At 48.5% G+C, this 19,251-nt stretch overlaps 1 protein-coding gene across 38 annotated transcripts in view; it reads right to left on the bottom strand.

Moving 5' to 3' along the window:
- Positions 1 to 19,251, bottom strand: part of Cacna1c (calcium voltage-gated channel subunit alpha1 C) — a 638,839-nt gene that overhangs the window by 38,574 nt on the left and 581,014 nt on the right. For 15 of the 38 annotated variants that reach the window (XM_051155212.1, XM_051155211.1, XM_051155194.1 and 12 more), the window contains 2 exons: positions 18,631 to 18,741; positions 4,823 to 4,906 (listed from right to left, as the gene is read on the bottom strand). In XM_051155212.1, coding sequence (XP_051011169.1) covers positions 4,823 to 4,906; positions 18,631 to 18,741 — 195 coding nt within the window. Of the gene's footprint in view, positions 1 to 4,822; positions 4,907 to 5,514; positions 5,599 to 18,630; positions 18,742 to 19,251 lie in introns of all 38 variants that reach the window. The other 23 variants (XM_051155214.1, XM_051155178.1, XM_051155180.1 and 20 more) reach the window with 4 other exon arrangements.

Here is a 19,251-nt window from a genome sequence, read left to right on the forward strand (position 1 = left end):
GGGGTCTTGGAGCCATTGCTTTTGGATGTCTACGTGCCCCAAGCTAAGTAGTTTAAGCCTATGGTCATATCTGCCTTGTTTTCTACTTTGTGATTTCCTCATATTTGTAGGGATGGACACACAGCAGGCAGCAGTGTCCATCGCTAGGCTTTCCTCTAATGCAGGCAGGAATTGGAGCCAGGGAAGGAGTCAATAGGCTTCATCATCAGGGAGCCCATAGAAAATGACTGGTAACTGGAAATCAGACCTGAGGGTCTGGGGTGGAAAGATGCTGTTAAGGAAAGGTGGCACCAGGGATGCTGGTGAGGGGGGCCTGGAGCTAGCACTGTAAGTCATCCTTTCCTGAAACAGACCTCCTTGCCCTGGTTCCTTCTCCTCTTGTTCTCGCTCCTTGTCTCTTGGCCCTGTTGATTTGGCCTGTGGATGTGGCGTGCATTCCATGCCCGTGCCTGCTCTTGCCCCTGCCTCCGTGAGGTCCCCACACATGCTCTATGTGAACATTCCAAGCGTATCCAGCATCCATTGGCTGGGCCATCAGCACAGGGAAGTTGGTGACAGTTCTGTGCGGGTCAGTTGCAGGATGGAACCAGATGAGGGCCCGTGAGTGACAGAAGCCACAAACGCCTGCTTGCAGTGATGCTATGCTGACCCCATCTCAGTGCATGGCTGTAGCTCCATGGGAGTGCAAAAGTTGATAGAAAGAATGGCTTGAATCACTGACTTGACATCGCTTAGCTAGAAGGCTTTGGGTAGCTTGCTTGCCTTGCCTGGGCCAAGATTTCACATGTGCAGGGGATCACACCAGTCACATGGTTGACTGATGGCTGACACGGTTAAGGATTAGGTTTCATGTTGCCTCTTTTCCTTCGTCCTCTTAACCAGTCAAGGTCACAGAAAATGCCATCAGTCCTTAGTTTATTTTCCTGCTCTGGTCATTTCTGTGGCCCAACACTTTGTATCTAGTAATTCTTCCACATTTCTCCCTGTGATCTTGCCTAGAAGCCCCCAAGGGTTGGTGTTCTTTACCCAGCACTACCCCAGTGCCTGCAGTTCTCCATGGAAAGGTCTCTCTTGTCCCTTTCTCTGTACAACCCCACATGAGCTACACAGGAGCCCAGAGAGAGGTGAGTACAGTGGGGACCTCACCTCATACTGGGACCACAAAGGCCAGGAGCTACAACAAATTCTCAGCCCTCCACATCCAACTCCTACCACATTCAAATAAACTGAGGCCCAGGGACCTGGGCCAATTTCTCTAAGGCACCTGGTTCCTGGGGCCTAGGCTGGAAATATAACCATGACTTTGTAATGTATAATTGAAAATGGTTCTCTAGAGCCATGATGTAGAAAATGTGGTCTTCTAGCACTTTCTGTTGTTCAAAATCCTTTCAGGGGCATAATGAAAAAGTGCTCAGAAAGGCTGTTGGCCACATCCTCAAACTGATTCTCATTTGGGATATCAGGGAGCAACCCTGGTGAGGGTGGGGGTGAGGAGGAGGGGGGGTGATGCTACCAGAACTTCTGTGATCAACTTTGGAACATTTTTAGAAGGTTTGATTTCATACCCCAGCACTGGAGAAGAAGTGAGGCTCCGCCAGAGTGGAATAACACCACACGCTGACCCTACAGGGCTCACAAAGGAAGAACCAGGTGGATTTAGACAAGATGATGTGCTAGGGAGAGGGCAGAGGCCTGGATCTGTGAGAGAGCCCTACAAGGCAGAGTCAGGGCATAGAGCGGTCCTGGGGAACAGCGCCCTGCAGCAATTAGGAGGATGGCATTCTGGCTCTTCAGCATTCAAAAACAGGGAGAAAAAGGAATGCAAACACCAAGTGGCTATGGACATCGCAGTCCTCACTTGTTCATGCCAGATGCCCCTTGACCAGCCCTCTTTGAAGCCTCTTGCCTTAGTCTCTGTGTATGCTGCTTCCTTGCTAGAATGCAAACCCATGAATGTAGGGACTTTTTTATTTTATTTTTTCGAGACAGGGTTTCTCTTGAAGTCTTGGTTCTCCTGCACTCACTTTGGAGGCCAGGCTGGCCTCGAACTCAAAGAGACGCCTGCCTCTGTCTCCCAAGTGCTGGGATGGATTAAAAGTGTGCGCCACCACATCTGGCCCTGTAGGGCCTTTTTGACACAGATATATCCCAGGTGGCCAAAGAGGTGTCTACCCACAGAAGGAGACTTGTAAGGACCTTAGAGTAAATAAGAGATTTGGAGAGAGGACTGCAGCCATGTTCCAGAGGAGCCGGAGGTGATGGCCTGCAGGTAAAAAGCCATCACGGATAGCTTCTGGCTAGAACACATGTCTGGGAATCTATGCTTATGATGCTAGTATGTGTGTTGAGAGACCTGGGAAGGCCTGGGGCAGGGTGTAGGGATGTGGGATTTTCCTGGCGCTGCCCTTGCAGCAGCTTATCACCTACAGGCAGCAGAGTGTGGTTGGGCTGTTCTTAGGTCACTGCTGCCCTACTGGCTGCTGGTAATAGTGTGGCCACAGGGCTGTCAAGGCTCTGGTCCTGTGGCTGTTGATGGCTGGCACTTCCTCTGATGGCTGCACCTGCTGGTCACCTCCATGAGTGTAAATAACAGCAGCTGGGAAAGGGGGCGCATTTGGTGCATGTGAGCTATAAGTTAGGGGAATGCCAAGGAGATGGTCTAGTTGCTGGCAGGGATTGTGAGAGGGTGCCATTTGCTTGGATGCTGCAGTTTTTACTCAATGGATCTTTACAGTTTACACAGGGCTTTTGAATAGGTGCTGGTATGTGAGCACATATTTATACATTTTACACAAGAACCGTATATTTACTTGGTCTTTGTTTTTACTGAAACATACACAGAGATGTCATGGCAGGAGGAGATCCGTGGGCTTTGCCAGCAGTAAAAGGACACCAGAGGGACTCCTGGGACTGCCTCGGGTCTTCTGCCATCATAGGGAGCAGCCTGCCATCCTTCCCTGTGTTTTCTTACTGCAGACCTCTGCCCTGATTTCCATACAAGTCTGCACTACTGTCTACATACCAATGGCAGAGTCCATGCCTTCCTTGTCTTTCTTTTTTGCTGCTCTCCCTGCAAGACCCCTGGGCAGCAAAGTGCATGGCACATGGGCTAAGCATAGAATCTGGCCTTTAGGTTCTGAGACTCAAATAACAACAGGAATATAGCTTAGGGTTTGCACGGACTGCATGCTAGGAGTCTGCTCAGAGAGGGGGTCAGCAGCAGTTGTGGAAGACTGATTTTGCTGTTAATGATCTGAGAACTGACTGGAAGGAGTCAAGCCTATGCACACACGTGCACGCGTGCGCGCGTGCACACACACACACACACACACAACACACACACACACACTGACATAAAGATGAACTGAAAGTCTCACGCACGCACGCACACACACACACACACACAACACACACACACACACAACACACACACACACACACACACACACACACACACACTGACATAAAGACGAACTGAAAGTCTCCAAGACAGAGGGGCAGTTGAGGCTGGAGCTGTAGGGTTAACAAGGGCAGTAGGCAGGGGCAAAGGAAGCGATGTAGGAAGAACATAAAGTCTTCTTCCCTAAGGCCCGTGGTGACACAGAGGAGAGTCAATGAGACAACATGTCAGTTCAAAGTTTTGGGAACGGGCCAGGATGCATGGAGGGGGTGGGATGTGTGGAGGACAGCAAGGGGGTCCCAAACATCTAAGGTCAAATTCCAGAATCGGGTGCTCTGTGCTCTTATCCAATGGTTCTATCCATCAAAGGTTTATGCAGACATCACCAAGTCTCATACTTACAGAAAAATAATGACAAAAACTAAACAATACATGTGGAGGACTAGCTGCAAGAGGGCTTGCTTATGGATAAAGAGAGGCTACTTGAACATGCCAGGGACACAGGAAGACATGTGCAATTACTGTATAGAAGGAGGCAGCTCTGGGGAGGAGAGGGCAACCAGAGTTTGGCTGTGGGCCCTGCCTGAGGCCAGTGATCCGGGGGAAGGCTATGAAGGGCAAGGGGAAAGAGAGCAGGCAGGTATACAGTCCACTTTCTATGGTGAGTTCACATGGGTATGAGGCTCTTACATGGATCCTGTTTCCATGGCAACGGGAAGACAAAACCCACCCCAAAAGCTCTCAGGAAATCACCTGGCTACCAGGCTCTTTCCTATGTCCCGAGAAGGGAGGACAAGCAAATCCCAAACATGACCAGTACTTTTCTCCCTTCAAGTATCCGGCATTGGGGACTAATGTTTAGCCAAAGCAGACAGAGTCTGTTCAGTGTGAAGACAATCAGGTGGTTCTTGGGAGAGGGGAGGCCATGGCTGACAATGCAGGCAAATTCCTAGCCTCAACTCTGGGTGTTAGAAAACCAACAGGGGGAGGAGAGGTGGTGTCTGCAGATGAAGTTTGGGTTGGAAAGGTTTGGGTCCCAGCTCCAGTGGTCGCCCAGAACTTGTAAAAAACCTTTCATTTTCTCGCTCCATAATTCACATAGCTGCACCCTCCTATACAGTGTGAATCATGCCAGGCTGATAATAAGGGGAGAGAGAAAGAGGATGCAGCAACCAACACTTAAAAGGAAGTCTTAGTGCGTTCCAAAGAGTAAAAAAAAAAAAAAAAAAAAAAGTCCAAACAAAGCAGTAAGAAAAAAAAAAAAATAATTTGAACAAATTTAAACAAAATTTTAAAAAATGAAACAAAAATAAGGAGGTGGGACACAGGAACTAAAAATGAAAGACGAAAATAAAGCATGGGAGAAACGAATGGATGTTAGAGCAAGCGGGGTCAGCGGGGTCACAGACGCCATGTACTTACGTGTACCTCGGTGATTGCTATATCAACAATGCTACCCACAACAATCAAGGCGTCAAATGTATTCCATGCATCACAGAAATAGTGCTGCATGGGGCAGAAAAGCCAGGAAAGAGAGAGGGGGGACAAACCAACAAAAGAGGAGAAAACAAAACAAAGGGAGGAGGGAAATGAAAAAAATAAATAAATAAAAGAGGCATGAAAGAAAGGAGAGAAGAGAAAAAAAATGAGAAAAGAAAGAGGTTACGTGGGTATATTAGACACTCTTACCATTCTACAGTTCTGGCAGCTCAAACCTGGGTAACCTGGTTTTCGCAGGATGGAGAGGCCTGGCAAAAGCTAGGTTAGTTCCGAGGTGGGTGGACGGCAGCCACCCGGAAGGCAGCCAGTACTGGCCCAACCAATGTGCAGCCTGTCCCTTCCGCTCGCTCAGCTCTGCGCCCTTGGGCCCAGCGCAGCCAGGACAAGTGGGAAAAAAAGGAGAACAGATTTCTGCTTTTTTTCCCCCAACAAGACGACGGCAGGTTCAATAAAAAGCATGACTGGAGGTGGGTAAAATCAGAAATTAAAAAAAAAAAAAACAACATAAAAAGAAGTAAACCAAGAGTGAGTGAGAGAAAGAGAGGAGGAGAAGAGCGGAGGAGGTAGAAGAAGTGAAGGACTAGGGTCCCTGGGGAGGGCAGAGTGATACTCACATTAGTTTCACTGAGAATGACATCAATTATGCTCCCAATCACGATGAGGAAGTCAAAAACATTCCAGGGATCACTAAAGTAACCCTACATGAGGGGAGGGGCAGGTAGGATGGGGATTGAAAAGGAATATTAGACAGACAAGAACAGAGTAACATCACCATTAGAATCACTGTCCTGGCATCTGTCCTGGCACCTGACTGTTGCTGTTGGGAGTTCCAAACATCTGTGTCTGGCCAGGAGCCTGGTTGGGTTAGGAGTAGCAGGGTGGTCCACATCTTCTCTGCCTCCTCCACAGAGGACCCTTCTACTTCCTCAGGGTGGAGGTAGCCATGGGTACACAGTGGTGCAGAGTGTGGCTAGATTCTGCTGTTTATGTGTGATCTCCTCTAGTATAGTATATAGTATATGATATATCATATGTAAAATATACTATATGCCTGTATCCTCACGTCTCTCTATTAGAAGGACCCATCAGGAGGGAACGACGTCAGTGGCTGATGTCTTGTGGTTGATAGGACTGGAATCAAAGCTCAGAGATAACCAAAGGACCAAACCACTCAAGCAGTGGACATGCCCATACCTCCCAGGGCAAGTTCGCCTTGTAAAGGCTTTCCTATTGGGATGGATAGAAGTGTCTCCAGGCCTAGGAAGCCTCTCTAATAGTTCCCCCAGGGGTGCCTCTTAAGTACCAGCCCAGGTTCCTTGATATAAGGTCTCAGTAAGATGAAAATGCTGCCAAAAGTGATGGGAGTTATTGAGGACCTCCCTCGGCCCAGGTTTGGGGAGGTAGGACTGGTTGGTGGGAGGGGCTACTGCCTCCTTAGGAAGGGGATAAAGGTAGCAGAGGTTTGGAGAGGAGAGGAAAGACCAGGGTCGTGACTTTACTACTGTTGCCTGGATTTCATCGACTTTCCACTTACTCAGAAGAGGAAAGAGATGGGAATCTACAGAAGACTTTTTGAAGCACCTTTGAAGTCCACGGACAACTTGTATGGCCAAGTATTTAGAATGCCTGCTGGGTAGGCAGCCCCCTTACAAAGAGCAAGTGGCGTTCTCAGGTATCAGTAATTGCCTCTGTGGGAGGCGTGGCAGCTTAAAGGGCCATGTCTCAGAGCACAGAGCTGTGGCCCAGGAGACCCCAGTAACAGGCCAGTCACGTGCCCTGTGGTGGAATGGAAAGGACCCAGGACCAAGGAGTGCTGTCTTCTTTATAACACATTTGCATCTTTTGTTTTCCAGGGAATGCTCTCCTAAGGGGGCAAGTCAGTGTTGACTCAGCAGGGCTCTGAGATGGGTGTCTGGAGTTTGGCAAGAGGCTTTGGAAGCAGCTAGAGTGCTCCAGGGGCTCCTCAAAGGCTGCCAGCTCTCTTTTGCTTTTTTTTTTTTTTAACTATACAAGGGCCGAGCCTGTGGTCCTCCATCCTGCTGGCTCTCTCTAGCTCCCTAAACTGCCCAGCTTCCCAGCCATCTCCTTCTAGAGTCAACTACAAGACAGGCTGTCCTAGGGCTGTTATTCTTAGACGAGGAAGTCAGGCCACAAGGAAAGGGGACGCTGAGTTCCCAGGCATTTCTGCCCAAAGAAAACCTATGTTGTCCCGGGAGGCTTTGGGCAGCTGGACTGGGGCTGAGGCAGTCCAGGTTAGAGGTCAGACTAGGGTCAGCCTGAGCCATGGCTCTCTTGCCAGTTCCCTGGAGCAACGCCCTGAACATCTCAGCCAGGGACTTCTCTCTTTTAGTTATGTCACATGCTCTCAGCGGGGAAATAGCCGCTGGTGCACTCCTAGGTTCTTGCACACCTCTACCTCAGGGTAGAGGGAATGCTAATTTGGGAGTGGGAGGGTAGGAGTGACTCTCCCAAATGAACCCTACATGTGTGCATGCTTTGAAAGGGGATCTCGGAAAATGCTGGGGACTACCTAATACGTGTGAGCTGGTTGTTTGGGAATAGAGCTATTTCAGAAGAAAAATGGAAGAGAGGTCAAAGAAGAGAAGGGAGAGAGACAGGACCAAAAGTGAGACCGTAGGATGTTCACCAGCAACCTAGGAAACGTGGCAAGCAAATGTTAGTGGGGGTACATAACACGAACAGGAGGAAGCGCGAGGCCAGGTGTTTCAGTGCTCACACAGGAAAGAGGAGTTGGGATCTTTTCATCCACCGGGAGACCTGAAACAAATGGGTAAACTGGCTGTGCTCCGCCATACCTCTGAGGGAGGAGAGGGAAGGAAGAAAGGCTAGAGTGGACCAGTGGTGAAAGACAGATACACACAGTTAATCTGCTAGTGCACATCGCACGGGGGAGGGGGGGGGCAGGGCAGAGATTTAAAGGGACTCTGTCAACCTCCAGCTGTGCTTCTCTGACCCTGAGTCATCACCCCCGACCCCACGCCCACCCCACCCCCAGGACTGGCAAGGCTTGCTCAGAGGCTGTGTTGCTGGGGCTTTTGATAGACCTTCCTGTCCTCTGGCAAATTACCTTGGGGAAACCAACTAGGTCCCTTGTTGCCAAAGGCTCTGGTTGACCCAACCCTAGTAGACATGGGCACAGCTGGAATACAGAGGGGTCAGAGCAACTCTGAGGGTGCAGAGTCCCTTTAAGAGGCAGCTTTCACCTGACCTATAGACCCACGTTCCCACCCTGTTAGCCCTTGGCTCATTAGTCCTATCAGCTGGACCTTGAAGATGGCTTCAGATCCAGCTTCCAGGTCTCAATCCCCTCTGTTGTTTTTTTTCTTCTTTCCATTATTTCAAGAAGCACTACTTCCTTCTTGCCCCATACCAGTCCCAGAAGCAAAGCCCACACCCACCAATTTAGTAATAAATACACTGTCCAAGGGAGACACCTGGCCAAGTCCTTATATGAGGGGCCTGGAAGAATATTTCTTCTATACCGTCTGCCGTGAAAGAGTCAGGTGTTTTCTTTCATATGCACACATGTGCATGCATACACACTATTTCCCCCACTTATCTTTTCACTCCCAAGCAATTGGGGCTTGAGAGTAAAGCAGAGAGGAAGGCGGAGGACAAAGACATCTTTTATAAAATCAGTTTGACTAGGACCAGCTTATACTTGCCCCCAATCTCTTCTCTGGCAAGTGGGTCCCATATAGTTGGACCATCAGGGCAAGAGAGCATCGTGTCAGCTCTCTTAGAAGTGGCAAACCAAACCTCTGACTGCCCAACTCCTCAGAGCCAGGGAAGGTGATGCTTGCAGGAAAAATGGTGCATGTAGAGCTAGAAGCCTTCTCTTGCCACCCGCAACATCCTGCATGCTGTGTGGCTCCCCTTTCGAATTACTAGCATCTTGGGATGAGGTTAGGATATGAGGCCTCCCTCTGGCCCAGCCAGGGAAGGTTGATCATCTCTTCATAGCCTCCTCTCACTGGGCGGAGCTGCTGAGTAATGGACAACTAATTAGCATTTGCTTCAGCAGATAATTTTCAGGAAGGGAAAATGACCACAAAAGCTTCATGCTAAACATTTCACATGCACTTTTGGGTTAGCTACACCTCAATTCAGTGATGTCAAGTGACCATGTGGACAGAGGTTGGGGTCCTCATAACGTGGCCTCTGGAGACAGTGGGTTTAAATCCTATTCTGCCATTTACTAACTGGGTAACTCTGTGTATCTCAGGTTCCTGTTTGCATGATAAACAGCGTGTGGGAATCAGTGAGAGAGAACGTTGATTTTGGCTCATGGTTTCAGTTCACGGCATTGTTTCTGCTGCTTTGGGTCTCTAGTGAGGCAGCTCGCAGTGGTGGTCAAGCAAAGGAAATCAGAAAGGTTCTCTACATTTCACAGACACTCCTCCAAGGACCTAACTTCCTTCCACTAGGGCACCACCACCACCACCACTACCTCCTCCTCCTCCCTCTTCTTCTGATTTATCTATTTGTATGTATGTCTGTCTGTCTGTCTATCTATCTATTTATTTATTTATTATGTATACAATGCTCTGCCTGCATGTACACCTGCAGGCCAGCAGAGGGCATCAGATTTCATTATAGATGGTTGTGAGCCACCATGTGGTTGCTGGGAATTGAACTTAGGACCTCTGGAAGAGGAGTCAGTGTTCTTAACCTGTGAGCTATCTCTCCAGCTCGGTCCATCTGTATCTCAAAAGAGTCAAGATCCAAACTATAGAATTAAGAGTGAGCAAATAGCTTACACTCCCTGTGTCTGGTTTTTTGTTTGTTTGTTTGTTTGTTTGTTTGTTTTATGTAGAAAATGGGGCTGACCATAGGGTTAAGGTGAGGTTTACAAGTTAGAGGGAGCTCTAGCTGCATATTCGCTATGGCTGTCATTAGCTAGATATGCCTGCCTCATTGCTAATTACCATCCACAGCCTCAGCTTTCATGTGAGGCTGAGCAAAGGGAAAGCCAGAACCAGGCAGCTAGAAGCAAAGTACGTAGATGGAGAGGGAAGAAGCCAGAGATTCTTGGGCTCACCAAAGCCCTTCTGGTCACTAGTCTTGAGATGCTCTTGAGTGCAGTCAGGTGGGCACTGTCGACTTAGTGACAGTGTGCAGGTTGTCATGGCTTAATTTCATTAGACTCAACTTCATATAGATAGCTCACTGCCAAGTTCTCAAAAGGCAACTGTTCAAGCCAGAGGAGGGAGGTGTGGTCTTCCCTGGGATTGAAGGCCTGTGTTCTGGGCTGCCAGGTGGGCCTCCATCTCTGATATGGAGAGGAAGATCACCACAGGGGAGGCTGTAGGTTTGCACCTTTGCAGACTACTGCATTCTGTTTCGCTGCCCAGACCCAGAAGCCTCTTCTGTCAGAGGAACACAAATTTCATGACAGGTGATGGCTCATAGGAAGCCACAAAAAACCTGTACATTTTTCATGGGTATTCCAGGGTAGTTTTACTCATTCATATAAAATTTAAGGTGAAAATTATGTCTTTGCTATTATTTGTTATTTTTTCTATTCTATGTTCCTTCTTGCCCACCTTCATCATGTGTCTTATAATGGTCTGGCAAAGCCAAGCACAGAAACAAAGGGGAAGCCAGGACCTTCCTGGTACCTGATGTGGAAGGTGATATACTTCCGGTCTCTCCAGGGGCACTGGCCACAGAAGCACAGGAGAGCTATGGGAGATCTGAACTGAGACTAGATGTGAGCTGCTGACACAGAGAGGCAGAAAGTTAAAAAAGGAAAACATAAAAGACAAAACCACACTAGGCCAGAGAGATGCCTCAGCCATTAAAGGCTAGGCTCACAACCAAAAATATTAAAGACAAAAACACATGTGAGCGAAGACTCGATGCCATGGAATGGAGATGACAAAACCATTAAGGAATCACAGAAGTTATGTGAAAAGCAAGATATGCAGATGGAGCTGGTGGAAAAGGCCACTTAAGGTAGGTGGGAAAGGAGAGACAGCATAGGACTGGGGAGACCTAGAATACATAGATAGTAGGACATAGGAATACTTAGAACAGGGAAGTGATGGAAAAAAAAGAAAGACAGAAAGAAAAGGATGGAAGAGAAAGGCTTGGAGTGGGTCTGAATGTGAAATAATCAAAGTTTGGGTCCCTGACCACAAAACCCTGACAGGGAAAAGAAACATCAGTCATCAGGAAACCAGAGGGAATGGCCAAACCCTCCTTGTGGAGCAGGGTCTAAAATGACACAGACATAAGATGGCTTATACCCAATCTAGGCCATGAGATCCCGAAAGGGAGTGGAAGTTCCTGGCCTGGGGGAGCAAGTGTTTGGGGAAGGATGTGAGACTCCAAGCTGAGCTGAGTGGGACAGGTTGTGAGGTGGTGTGGAGGGGTCGGGCATAACGGAAGGCTAAGCCTGTTTTTTCTCGGTCCTGGGCTATGGAGCTGAGAGGTAGGGAACTGGATAAATTGGGAAGAGGTGCCCAATCCAGCCAGAAACAGCTGTGGCTGTGGCAAAGCCTCGTTGTGTCTGTGAAAGGCTGGTCTTAGGGACTACCACGGAATCAATGGTTAGCTGACCCCAAGCAGAGATAATATAAATCTTATTGCATTAGATTGCATTAGGGTGCCACTCATATCTAAATAATCATGCAGATTAGCGGTGTCTGATGGAGAAGGCACAACAGAGCACACAGCTGCTCACGGCCTACAGCCGCGAGGCAGTGAGGATTTCTCAGGCTCATCCTGTGGTGTGCTAATTCAGAAGCTCCAGACAGCTTCCCACACGGAAAGCTGGTTACTGTAGGACAGTTGGCAAGAGCGGGCCAGGACTAGGTCCTTGCCCTGAAGAGGCCCTCGCTGGGATGGTGATGGGATACTTCCAGGATGGCTGGAGGAATGCAGTGCTCTGGGAACGTGTGCTTTTCATACATACTGGCTCTGGAGTTGCATTGGGAAAAAATGTAGGCATTAATTCGTTTATCTCGCAGAAATCCAGAACCGTGCAAGGCTGGAGTCCACAGACCTGACGATAACCCTCAAAGCTGGTGGTCTGTCCAAGGGAGCACATGGAATCAGGGACTATGGGCTAAGTTCCTTTCGGGGGACTCATGGGCTTTTTCTATCTTAGTTGTGTCTGGGTAAATTGGAAGGTCCCATAGCCGTGTCTCCCTACTCCTGCTAGAATTAATGGACAGACTTATGCAAAAATTTAGGTGCTGAAGGCTGTATCCCTGGAGTCAGGCATGGCAAACCACGTCAGGATCAGGCACACACTGCCCTCTAGTCTATGAGTAAGAGCATTAGGCAGCAATGGGAGTGGGTGTAACAAGGGAGAGCGGGCTGCCCTTTCTGAATGGGAAAGAGCTAGGTAGGGCCTACTGCAGCTCTCTGAACCGTGTGATGGCACAGGCTCTGAGAAAGCCATTGGAACCCAGACAAGACACTTTTTGTCCTGCTTAACACCCGCCATGCACCACTTTCGTAAGGAGACACAAAAGGCGTGGTGAGCTGCTTTCCCTCTCAGAGATGAGTCTTGGGAGCTGAGAGCAAGCTCTCTAATCTCTCTATGCCTCGGCTTACTTACATGGCACTCAGCAGTAATAACTGCGCATGCCTCTGCCGGACGTGAGGCTTATACAATGTACATGCATGGAAAGAGCTGCGAGGTCTGGCTCTGAGGAAGTGCTCAATGCCCACTGCTGATTTCGGCTTCATAGAAGGCCCTTCGTGCCCAGGAGGCTCTGTACTCTGCGGCCAGTAAGTCAGGGCCGCTGTTTTGTGTGGGTTTAGCTCATGCCTCAGCATCCTGTAGGCTTGGGAATCCCTCTTCTCATGCACTCAGTTTCTTTTCCAATGGCAAGATCAGAGACAGGGAACCACAGTGTACTTTCCCGCTGGGCTTTTACACAGTGTGAATACGTTTCCACATTAAGTAATTAAATGTAATAGCTAATACTTCCCTTCCCACACTAAGGCTTTATGTAAGTCATATAATTATTTTTTTTTTTATCATTCATGGTAAAAGCACCATGTAGGAAAGAAACCTGTCACAATGTTGCAACAATATGCAAATCTCTGAGTACAAGAGCTGTGGCGAGGAGGCCCCTCCCGAGGAGCCCATTTGTGCCTGTCTGCTGGGCACTGTGCACATCAGGTTTCTGTGGGCATGCCACAAATAAACAATAATCAGGGGAATGCCTGCTCACCAGTCAGCTGCTAAAAAGCAAGCAGGGGCTGCCTGTACACCCACAGGCCCCTGGGCTCCCCTGAGTGTAAGGGGTTGTGGCTTGTCATTCCCAGCGCCCTACTTCCTCCACTTTTCTGTTTCTATTCCTTTAAATGACACGTGTGGCGAGTCTGGGCCCATGGGTTCCACTGACAGAGAAAGACACTTTGATTCTGACTAGCTAAGGTGAACAGATTTTAACCAAGTTCAGTTACGAGGCCTTATGAAGTTCCACCTTGCCCTTTGTTATACTCATTGGCCTGCAGGGGGCACTGTGAAACTGGGTAGAGCTACAGAGTAGGTCCTGGAGGCCAAGCCAACTTTTCAGATTTAGTAGTTGGGGAGAGGGACAGCAAATATTCCTCAGTGTGGGGCAGCTGCGCCTTAAGTGTGTTGCAGCCACAGGACTTCTGAAAGACATGTGTGTAGATACTGTGCCCAAATAAAACTGGCCTGTTGCAACTTCCGTATTTTAGTCTAAGGTCCCATACCTTCACTATTCTGTTGACTTCAACTTCTGTGGGGAAAGACATCTCTTAATATGCACAACCTTTCTCACTTACATTGTGGCTAGGAGATCCTGTATTTTTGGCATTTTATGTTGAATATCTGGGAGTTGAAAAGACATTACAGAATATTTATCATGAAATGGGGGCTTTGCAGGATGGCTAAGTTTCCATATGTTTTTTTGTTTTTGTTTTTTTTTTGGTGTTTTGAGACAAGGTTTCTCTGTGTAACCGTTCCGGCTGTCCTGGAACTCACACTGTAGACCAGGCTGGCCTCGAACTCACAGAGATTTACCTGCCTCTGCCTCCCAAGTGCTGGGATTAAAGGCGTGTACCACCACCGCCTGGCCTCCACACACGTTTTAAAAGAAAATACTTTTACTTAGTCCTGAAGTTGTTCCAATTGAATTTTCTAGGTCAGTGTGACTATGAAGAATGAGGAAATACAGCCCTCTGCACCACTCACAGAGGGGGAACTAGTATGGAGATTTGGACATCTAGGGTCCCCTCTTGCTCCCCGGGATAAGCAGGGCTCTCTGTCCATCCCCTCCCCCCTTCCTTTTCTGTAGCTGGCTTCACTCACACATCTTTTTAGCCTGAGACATAGCGGTTCTTCTTGACCTCTTGTTTTGGCCATCCCAGCTTGTAGCCTCCAGATCTCTGTACTTCCTTCCTTCTCTCCAGTGCTGACCCCTCTTTCCCCCCATTAGCTCATCACCTGCACTCTCTCTGGGATGAGGAGACTCCAGGCAGCTCTCTCGGAGCTCCTCCTTCAGAGGACCATAAGTAGTACTGACTCCTAAAATAGATCTCCTGTCCAGACTGCCTGTTCCAGACTTTAATAGCTTTCTAAGACCCAATACATCTCCAGATCCCCTGCAGGCTGGCCTCTCCATGCTCTCCTCAATTTCAACGAACTGTTGCACCGTTCCATTCCCTGAGGGGCAAGCCAGGAAACGTTGGGCCATCCTTCATTCCTTGTCTTCATCCTCACAGCTGACTCACCACCAGATGATATAAGCACAACGCTGACACCAGCCTCTACTGCTGCCGTGTTTCCAGTGGGGCCCTGGCCAACAGCTCCTCCTCATAGCCTACACTAGGCTTCTTAAGCAGTCCCTCACTTGGTGCCCTAGAAGACAACAGCCCCCACAGGGATGCCTCTAGCCATGGAGGGTAAAGTGAGTTTCAGGAACAGCAGTCCTACTGAGAACCGTATGGAAGCAAAGAGGTTAAAAGCTGTCCATTAGGGACACTCCTGCCATCCTAGTCCTATTGTTCTGGGGGACTGTGTGTGTAGCCCCAGGTTCATCAACTCAAGTCTTTATTTTGTTGCATTTACTGAGAACATTTTCCTCCTGGCACTCAGTCCTCCTGCTCAGAGTGGAATGTCTGTGGCTACACTGCCCTTCACCAGGCCCTGGCCGCCGTCCAGTCAGCTCAGAGCGGCCAACAAGGGCAGAAGCCTTGAACTTCAAGGCTCATCCTAATGACCCCCTGTTCTGCTGTGTGGCTCCCTTTCTTCTGCTGTTCTTGCTGGGGTAGGGTTTCTTTGGAATTTTAATTGGAGCACATCTCTTGTATTATTGGTTTTTGTTTAATTGTTGCTATGAAATTTTTGTTTTCTTTTTGCTATATTTATTTTTAGACACTGGACGTATTTTTCAGTGTTTATCATAAAAGTTATCTAATTTTTCTGTAACTGTTGATATATTTCTGGTCAGAATAGGAATACATCTAACTAAGCAATTATTTAACTACCCTTTAACCATTGCAGACAAGCCTTTTCCCCAACTTGCACCTGCACACCCATCCAGGACCTAGTATCATGCAGGTTTCTTTAGCCCGTTTTTCCTGCATCTAAGGATGGAATTCCTCTGGCATCCTGTGGGGTGTTTAAGTCGCCTACCCTTTTCCTTAGGTCACCTTTGCATTCTTTAGGTTGCTTTGGGAGACAGAAGGTCTTTAAGGTTGTTTATATTAACATCTCATAGTTTTATGAATTTTTGTATGAACAAAGCATGGATTTAAGGAGTTGGGCAGCTGGATTCAGGGCAGAGATTTTCTTGAGTAAACTCATTTTACACAGAGTAGTGGGGAAAACAGATGTGAATGAAAAAAGATCACCAGCATCAATCACTGTAGAGAAAATGGAAGAAGCAGAGACAAATGAATAGATCAGCCCCTCAACCAATCAGATATGAAGAGGGCATGGCTAGGAAAATCAAATCAGGGGCACCTCCAGACGATGTACTCCTGGCTATGGGTAATGCCAGCTGGATGGTAAGTGCCCATCAAAGGACCATGTGTTAAAAGCTTGGTTCCCCAGAATGGTGCTAGTTGGGGAGCATGGAACCTTCAGAAAATGGGGCCTAGTAGAAGGAAGGAAGAAATAAGAAAGGAAAGAAGGAGAAAAGAAAGGGGATGGAAGGGAAAGTAGGTCACTGAGGACTGGGTCTTTGAGGATTGTGGATTCCAGCCTGCTCTGTTGTTACTCTAATTCCTGGTTACAGATGTGACTTTATTGCTCCTATACACAACCCGGCCACCATCTTCCATCCTCCCTGGGAGGTACTGATGGAAGCACCTTGCACTCGGACTTCCAAACCACGATACAAGTTAGATGCTGCTGGCACATTATAGTTACAATGCCCAACACATCTGTCTTCAACATTCTTGCAAACTGTCCTTTCACAGGGAATCCACTCATACTGTACAATTGAGGAAACTTCAAGTCTAGGAGCCATTAGTATTTCAGGTCTGTTGGGAGCTACTCCTTGCTTCTTGAGTCCTTGGTTCTTGAGCTAGCTCCAGGTAGGTATTTCTACCAGAGTCATGAGGGTTCTGCTTGGTATGCTGCCTGGAAATTCACATTCTAGTCTGTTTATTATATAATTAATGAGGGTATATGGAACCAGGCAGGCTCCCCATCATCTCCTTCTCAATGAATAGTCAACTGTCTCTGATCACCCATACTAACAGTCTTCACACCTCTATTTTTGGGGTTCTCTTTGAAGAATTTATAGAAGAGATCCCCTTGCCATTCTCTGGTTGTATGAGATGGCTTTCTTCTGCACCCAGGAAAAAATGTTATTTTATTTAAATAAAAATATATATAAAAAATATTTTACCCTGTCTTCTCATGCCAGAAAACCAGGAATTGAAGAAAATAGGAAACCCAATTGGTTATGTCTTATGAACTGGTTTGAGCCTTCATCTGTAGGATAGAGCAAATGTATGTTTTAGGTCAAGGCCCCTGAATCTCATGGGTTTCCCAGAGCGGGTGGTTTGGCTCACTGCTTATACTAGTGAGACAGCTCAGAAAGTCCACTGGAGGTCGCCTCAGACACCAGGAACATATGTGAGTCTCCTGTGGGATGACTGAAGACTAAATATAGGTGAAAGCGATGACGACTTCCTGAGAGGTTGAAAACTGAGGCTGAAGCCTGTGATTCTGCTCCCCTGGCCTGGCTCAGGATGCTATAGATGATGCTTCTGTATTCTCAGGCATGGAACCTGGAATAGGGCAACATGTGGGTGACAATACTTGTGAGCTCCATAAAAGGTAGCCACAAAATCTTGGTGGTCTTCTCCAGGCCAGGTCACAGTTTATACCCTAATGGGCCAGAACTTGGCAAGAAATATGAAAAAGGACATATTGACTTCTTGGAGGCATGGTGACACCATTACTATCATGCCAAATGAGGTTTATTATGAGTCTGTGAAAAGTATTCTAGATCCCTAGCTATCCTGTGGTTGAGAGGAAGCTGTAGCGTTTGTGAATCTGCATGGTACTATCTTTAAGTGCCTCAAAGTGTTTTGAAGAGCACTGAGCAGAGCCCTTGTCATGGTAGCATGCTGGTGAACAGCTCGTGAGACCGAGAATGCACCATCTCCCTCTTCTTAATACTTGTGTAGTTGATTCTGGGTACGTCACTTCCTCCTTCCCTACAGCGGGGACATTAGCAGCCAAGGAGGAATCCCCCCAACCAGTTAATCCCAGGACGAGTCAACATCTAAATGTGATGTGATTGGAGACATGTCTTTCTGCTTCCTGCTGCTCTGTGCTGTATCCTGTAAAGCTGGTGAAGGAGACCATGAAGAAGCTTGGAAAATGGGTTAATGTTTCAAGCCCCTGAGTGTGATTCTCCAGCTGTGTCCTCTTCACCACTCTCTAGGAGTGTCCAGGGCAGCCACACTGGGTACCACAGTGCTGTTACTGCTGCCCTCTGAAGGAGCCCTCAATCCCAGGCCAGTGAATGCCAGAGATTCTGTCCTGTCAATGAAGGCCAAGGACAGTAGGCATTACTTCTCCTAGCCTGCTCTGGTGTCACCTGGGACAGTGGGCGGGGCTGGTGAGGAAGAGTGACAGGTCGTCAGCCTTGTCAGCTCCACCCCATTCAGACAGGGCCAGCCTCAGAGATGAGGTGCTGTTCCCAAGAAGCAACTGCTCTTCCTGTGCTAAAGGACTAAGGATGTGTGATGGCAACGTCCCGAGGACGTGCCTGTGCTGTGGAACCCTAGGCCCCGATGGCAACATCCTAAGGATGTGCCTGTGCTGTGCAGCCCTGGGCCCTGAGCAATCTACGCAGCCTAAACGTCTCACAGCACCTGTTCTGCACAGCAAATGACATGGGAGAGGGGGTAAATCAGGGAGCTTCCTAGATCCTGGGGACTGGGTCAGTAAAGGTTTGGCTTGCCAGGTTGTGGGGAACGATAAAAAAAAGAAAGGTTGTGGCTTAGTTCATAGAAAAGCCACAGCTCGGCTCGCGGAGGAATTGGCTTTCAGTGTGTCCCAGTCATGGACAAGATTGTGAGGTAGGGTTGTGTTTTTAGGAGTTGGCCTGGTTCCCCTCTTGGCCACTGCAGTTTTTAGAGCACTATTCAGAGAAGGGACAGCCCTTCACTGGGCTGTCCCCACTTCACCACCCTCATCCAGTGGACACATGCCCACCCTCACCCCACCAGACAGCCTTTCCTCAGAGGCCTACCTTGGGTTTGAAGGCGATGAGCTTCAGGATCATCTCCACCGTGAAGAGGCCCGTGAAAAGCATGTTGAGTATATTCATGGCGATTTTGAAGAGGCAGCTCTGGCCATAGTGCTAAGTGGAGAGAAAGGGAAGGACGTGAACCCGAGGCCAGGGTCCTCCGACTCTTTGCCACCTTTGCCCAACCTTCCTAGATGCCCCCAATTCTACAGAGCTCTTGCTCAAGCCATCCTCAGAAGGCAGGTGGAGTCTGCAGACACTGCAAGCTCTTGCCTTTCCCGCCATCCCTGATAACAGGGCGGCACAGATCTGAGTTCCTGAGGATTCCACGATGACTTCTGTGGGGGTGGGGGGTGGAGGTGGGGGGCGGGGGTTTTTCTAGTGCTTGGGAGCCCTGACTTCCCTGTAGTACAGGGGGTGTCACATCTACCTCGACACTCCAGGCCTTGTGATGACGACGCCAAGGTTACTTTCTCGTCTCTGTTCTCAGGCCAGCGCCCCAGGGGTTCTTTCATAAGGTTTCAGAGGAGGCTCATCCCCAAGAAGGGACACTTGTCTTTCCCTCACTCTCCCATCTCTCTGACTTTCCCAGCTGCAGGCAGATGACCAGTTGACCTGGCCTTG

The sequence above is a fragment of the Acomys russatus genome, chromosome 13 (genome assembly GCF_903995435.1).
Source record: "Acomys russatus chromosome 13, mAcoRus1.1, whole genome shotgun sequence".
Taxonomy (NCBI): Eukaryota; Metazoa; Chordata; class Mammalia; order Rodentia; family Muridae; genus Acomys; species Acomys russatus.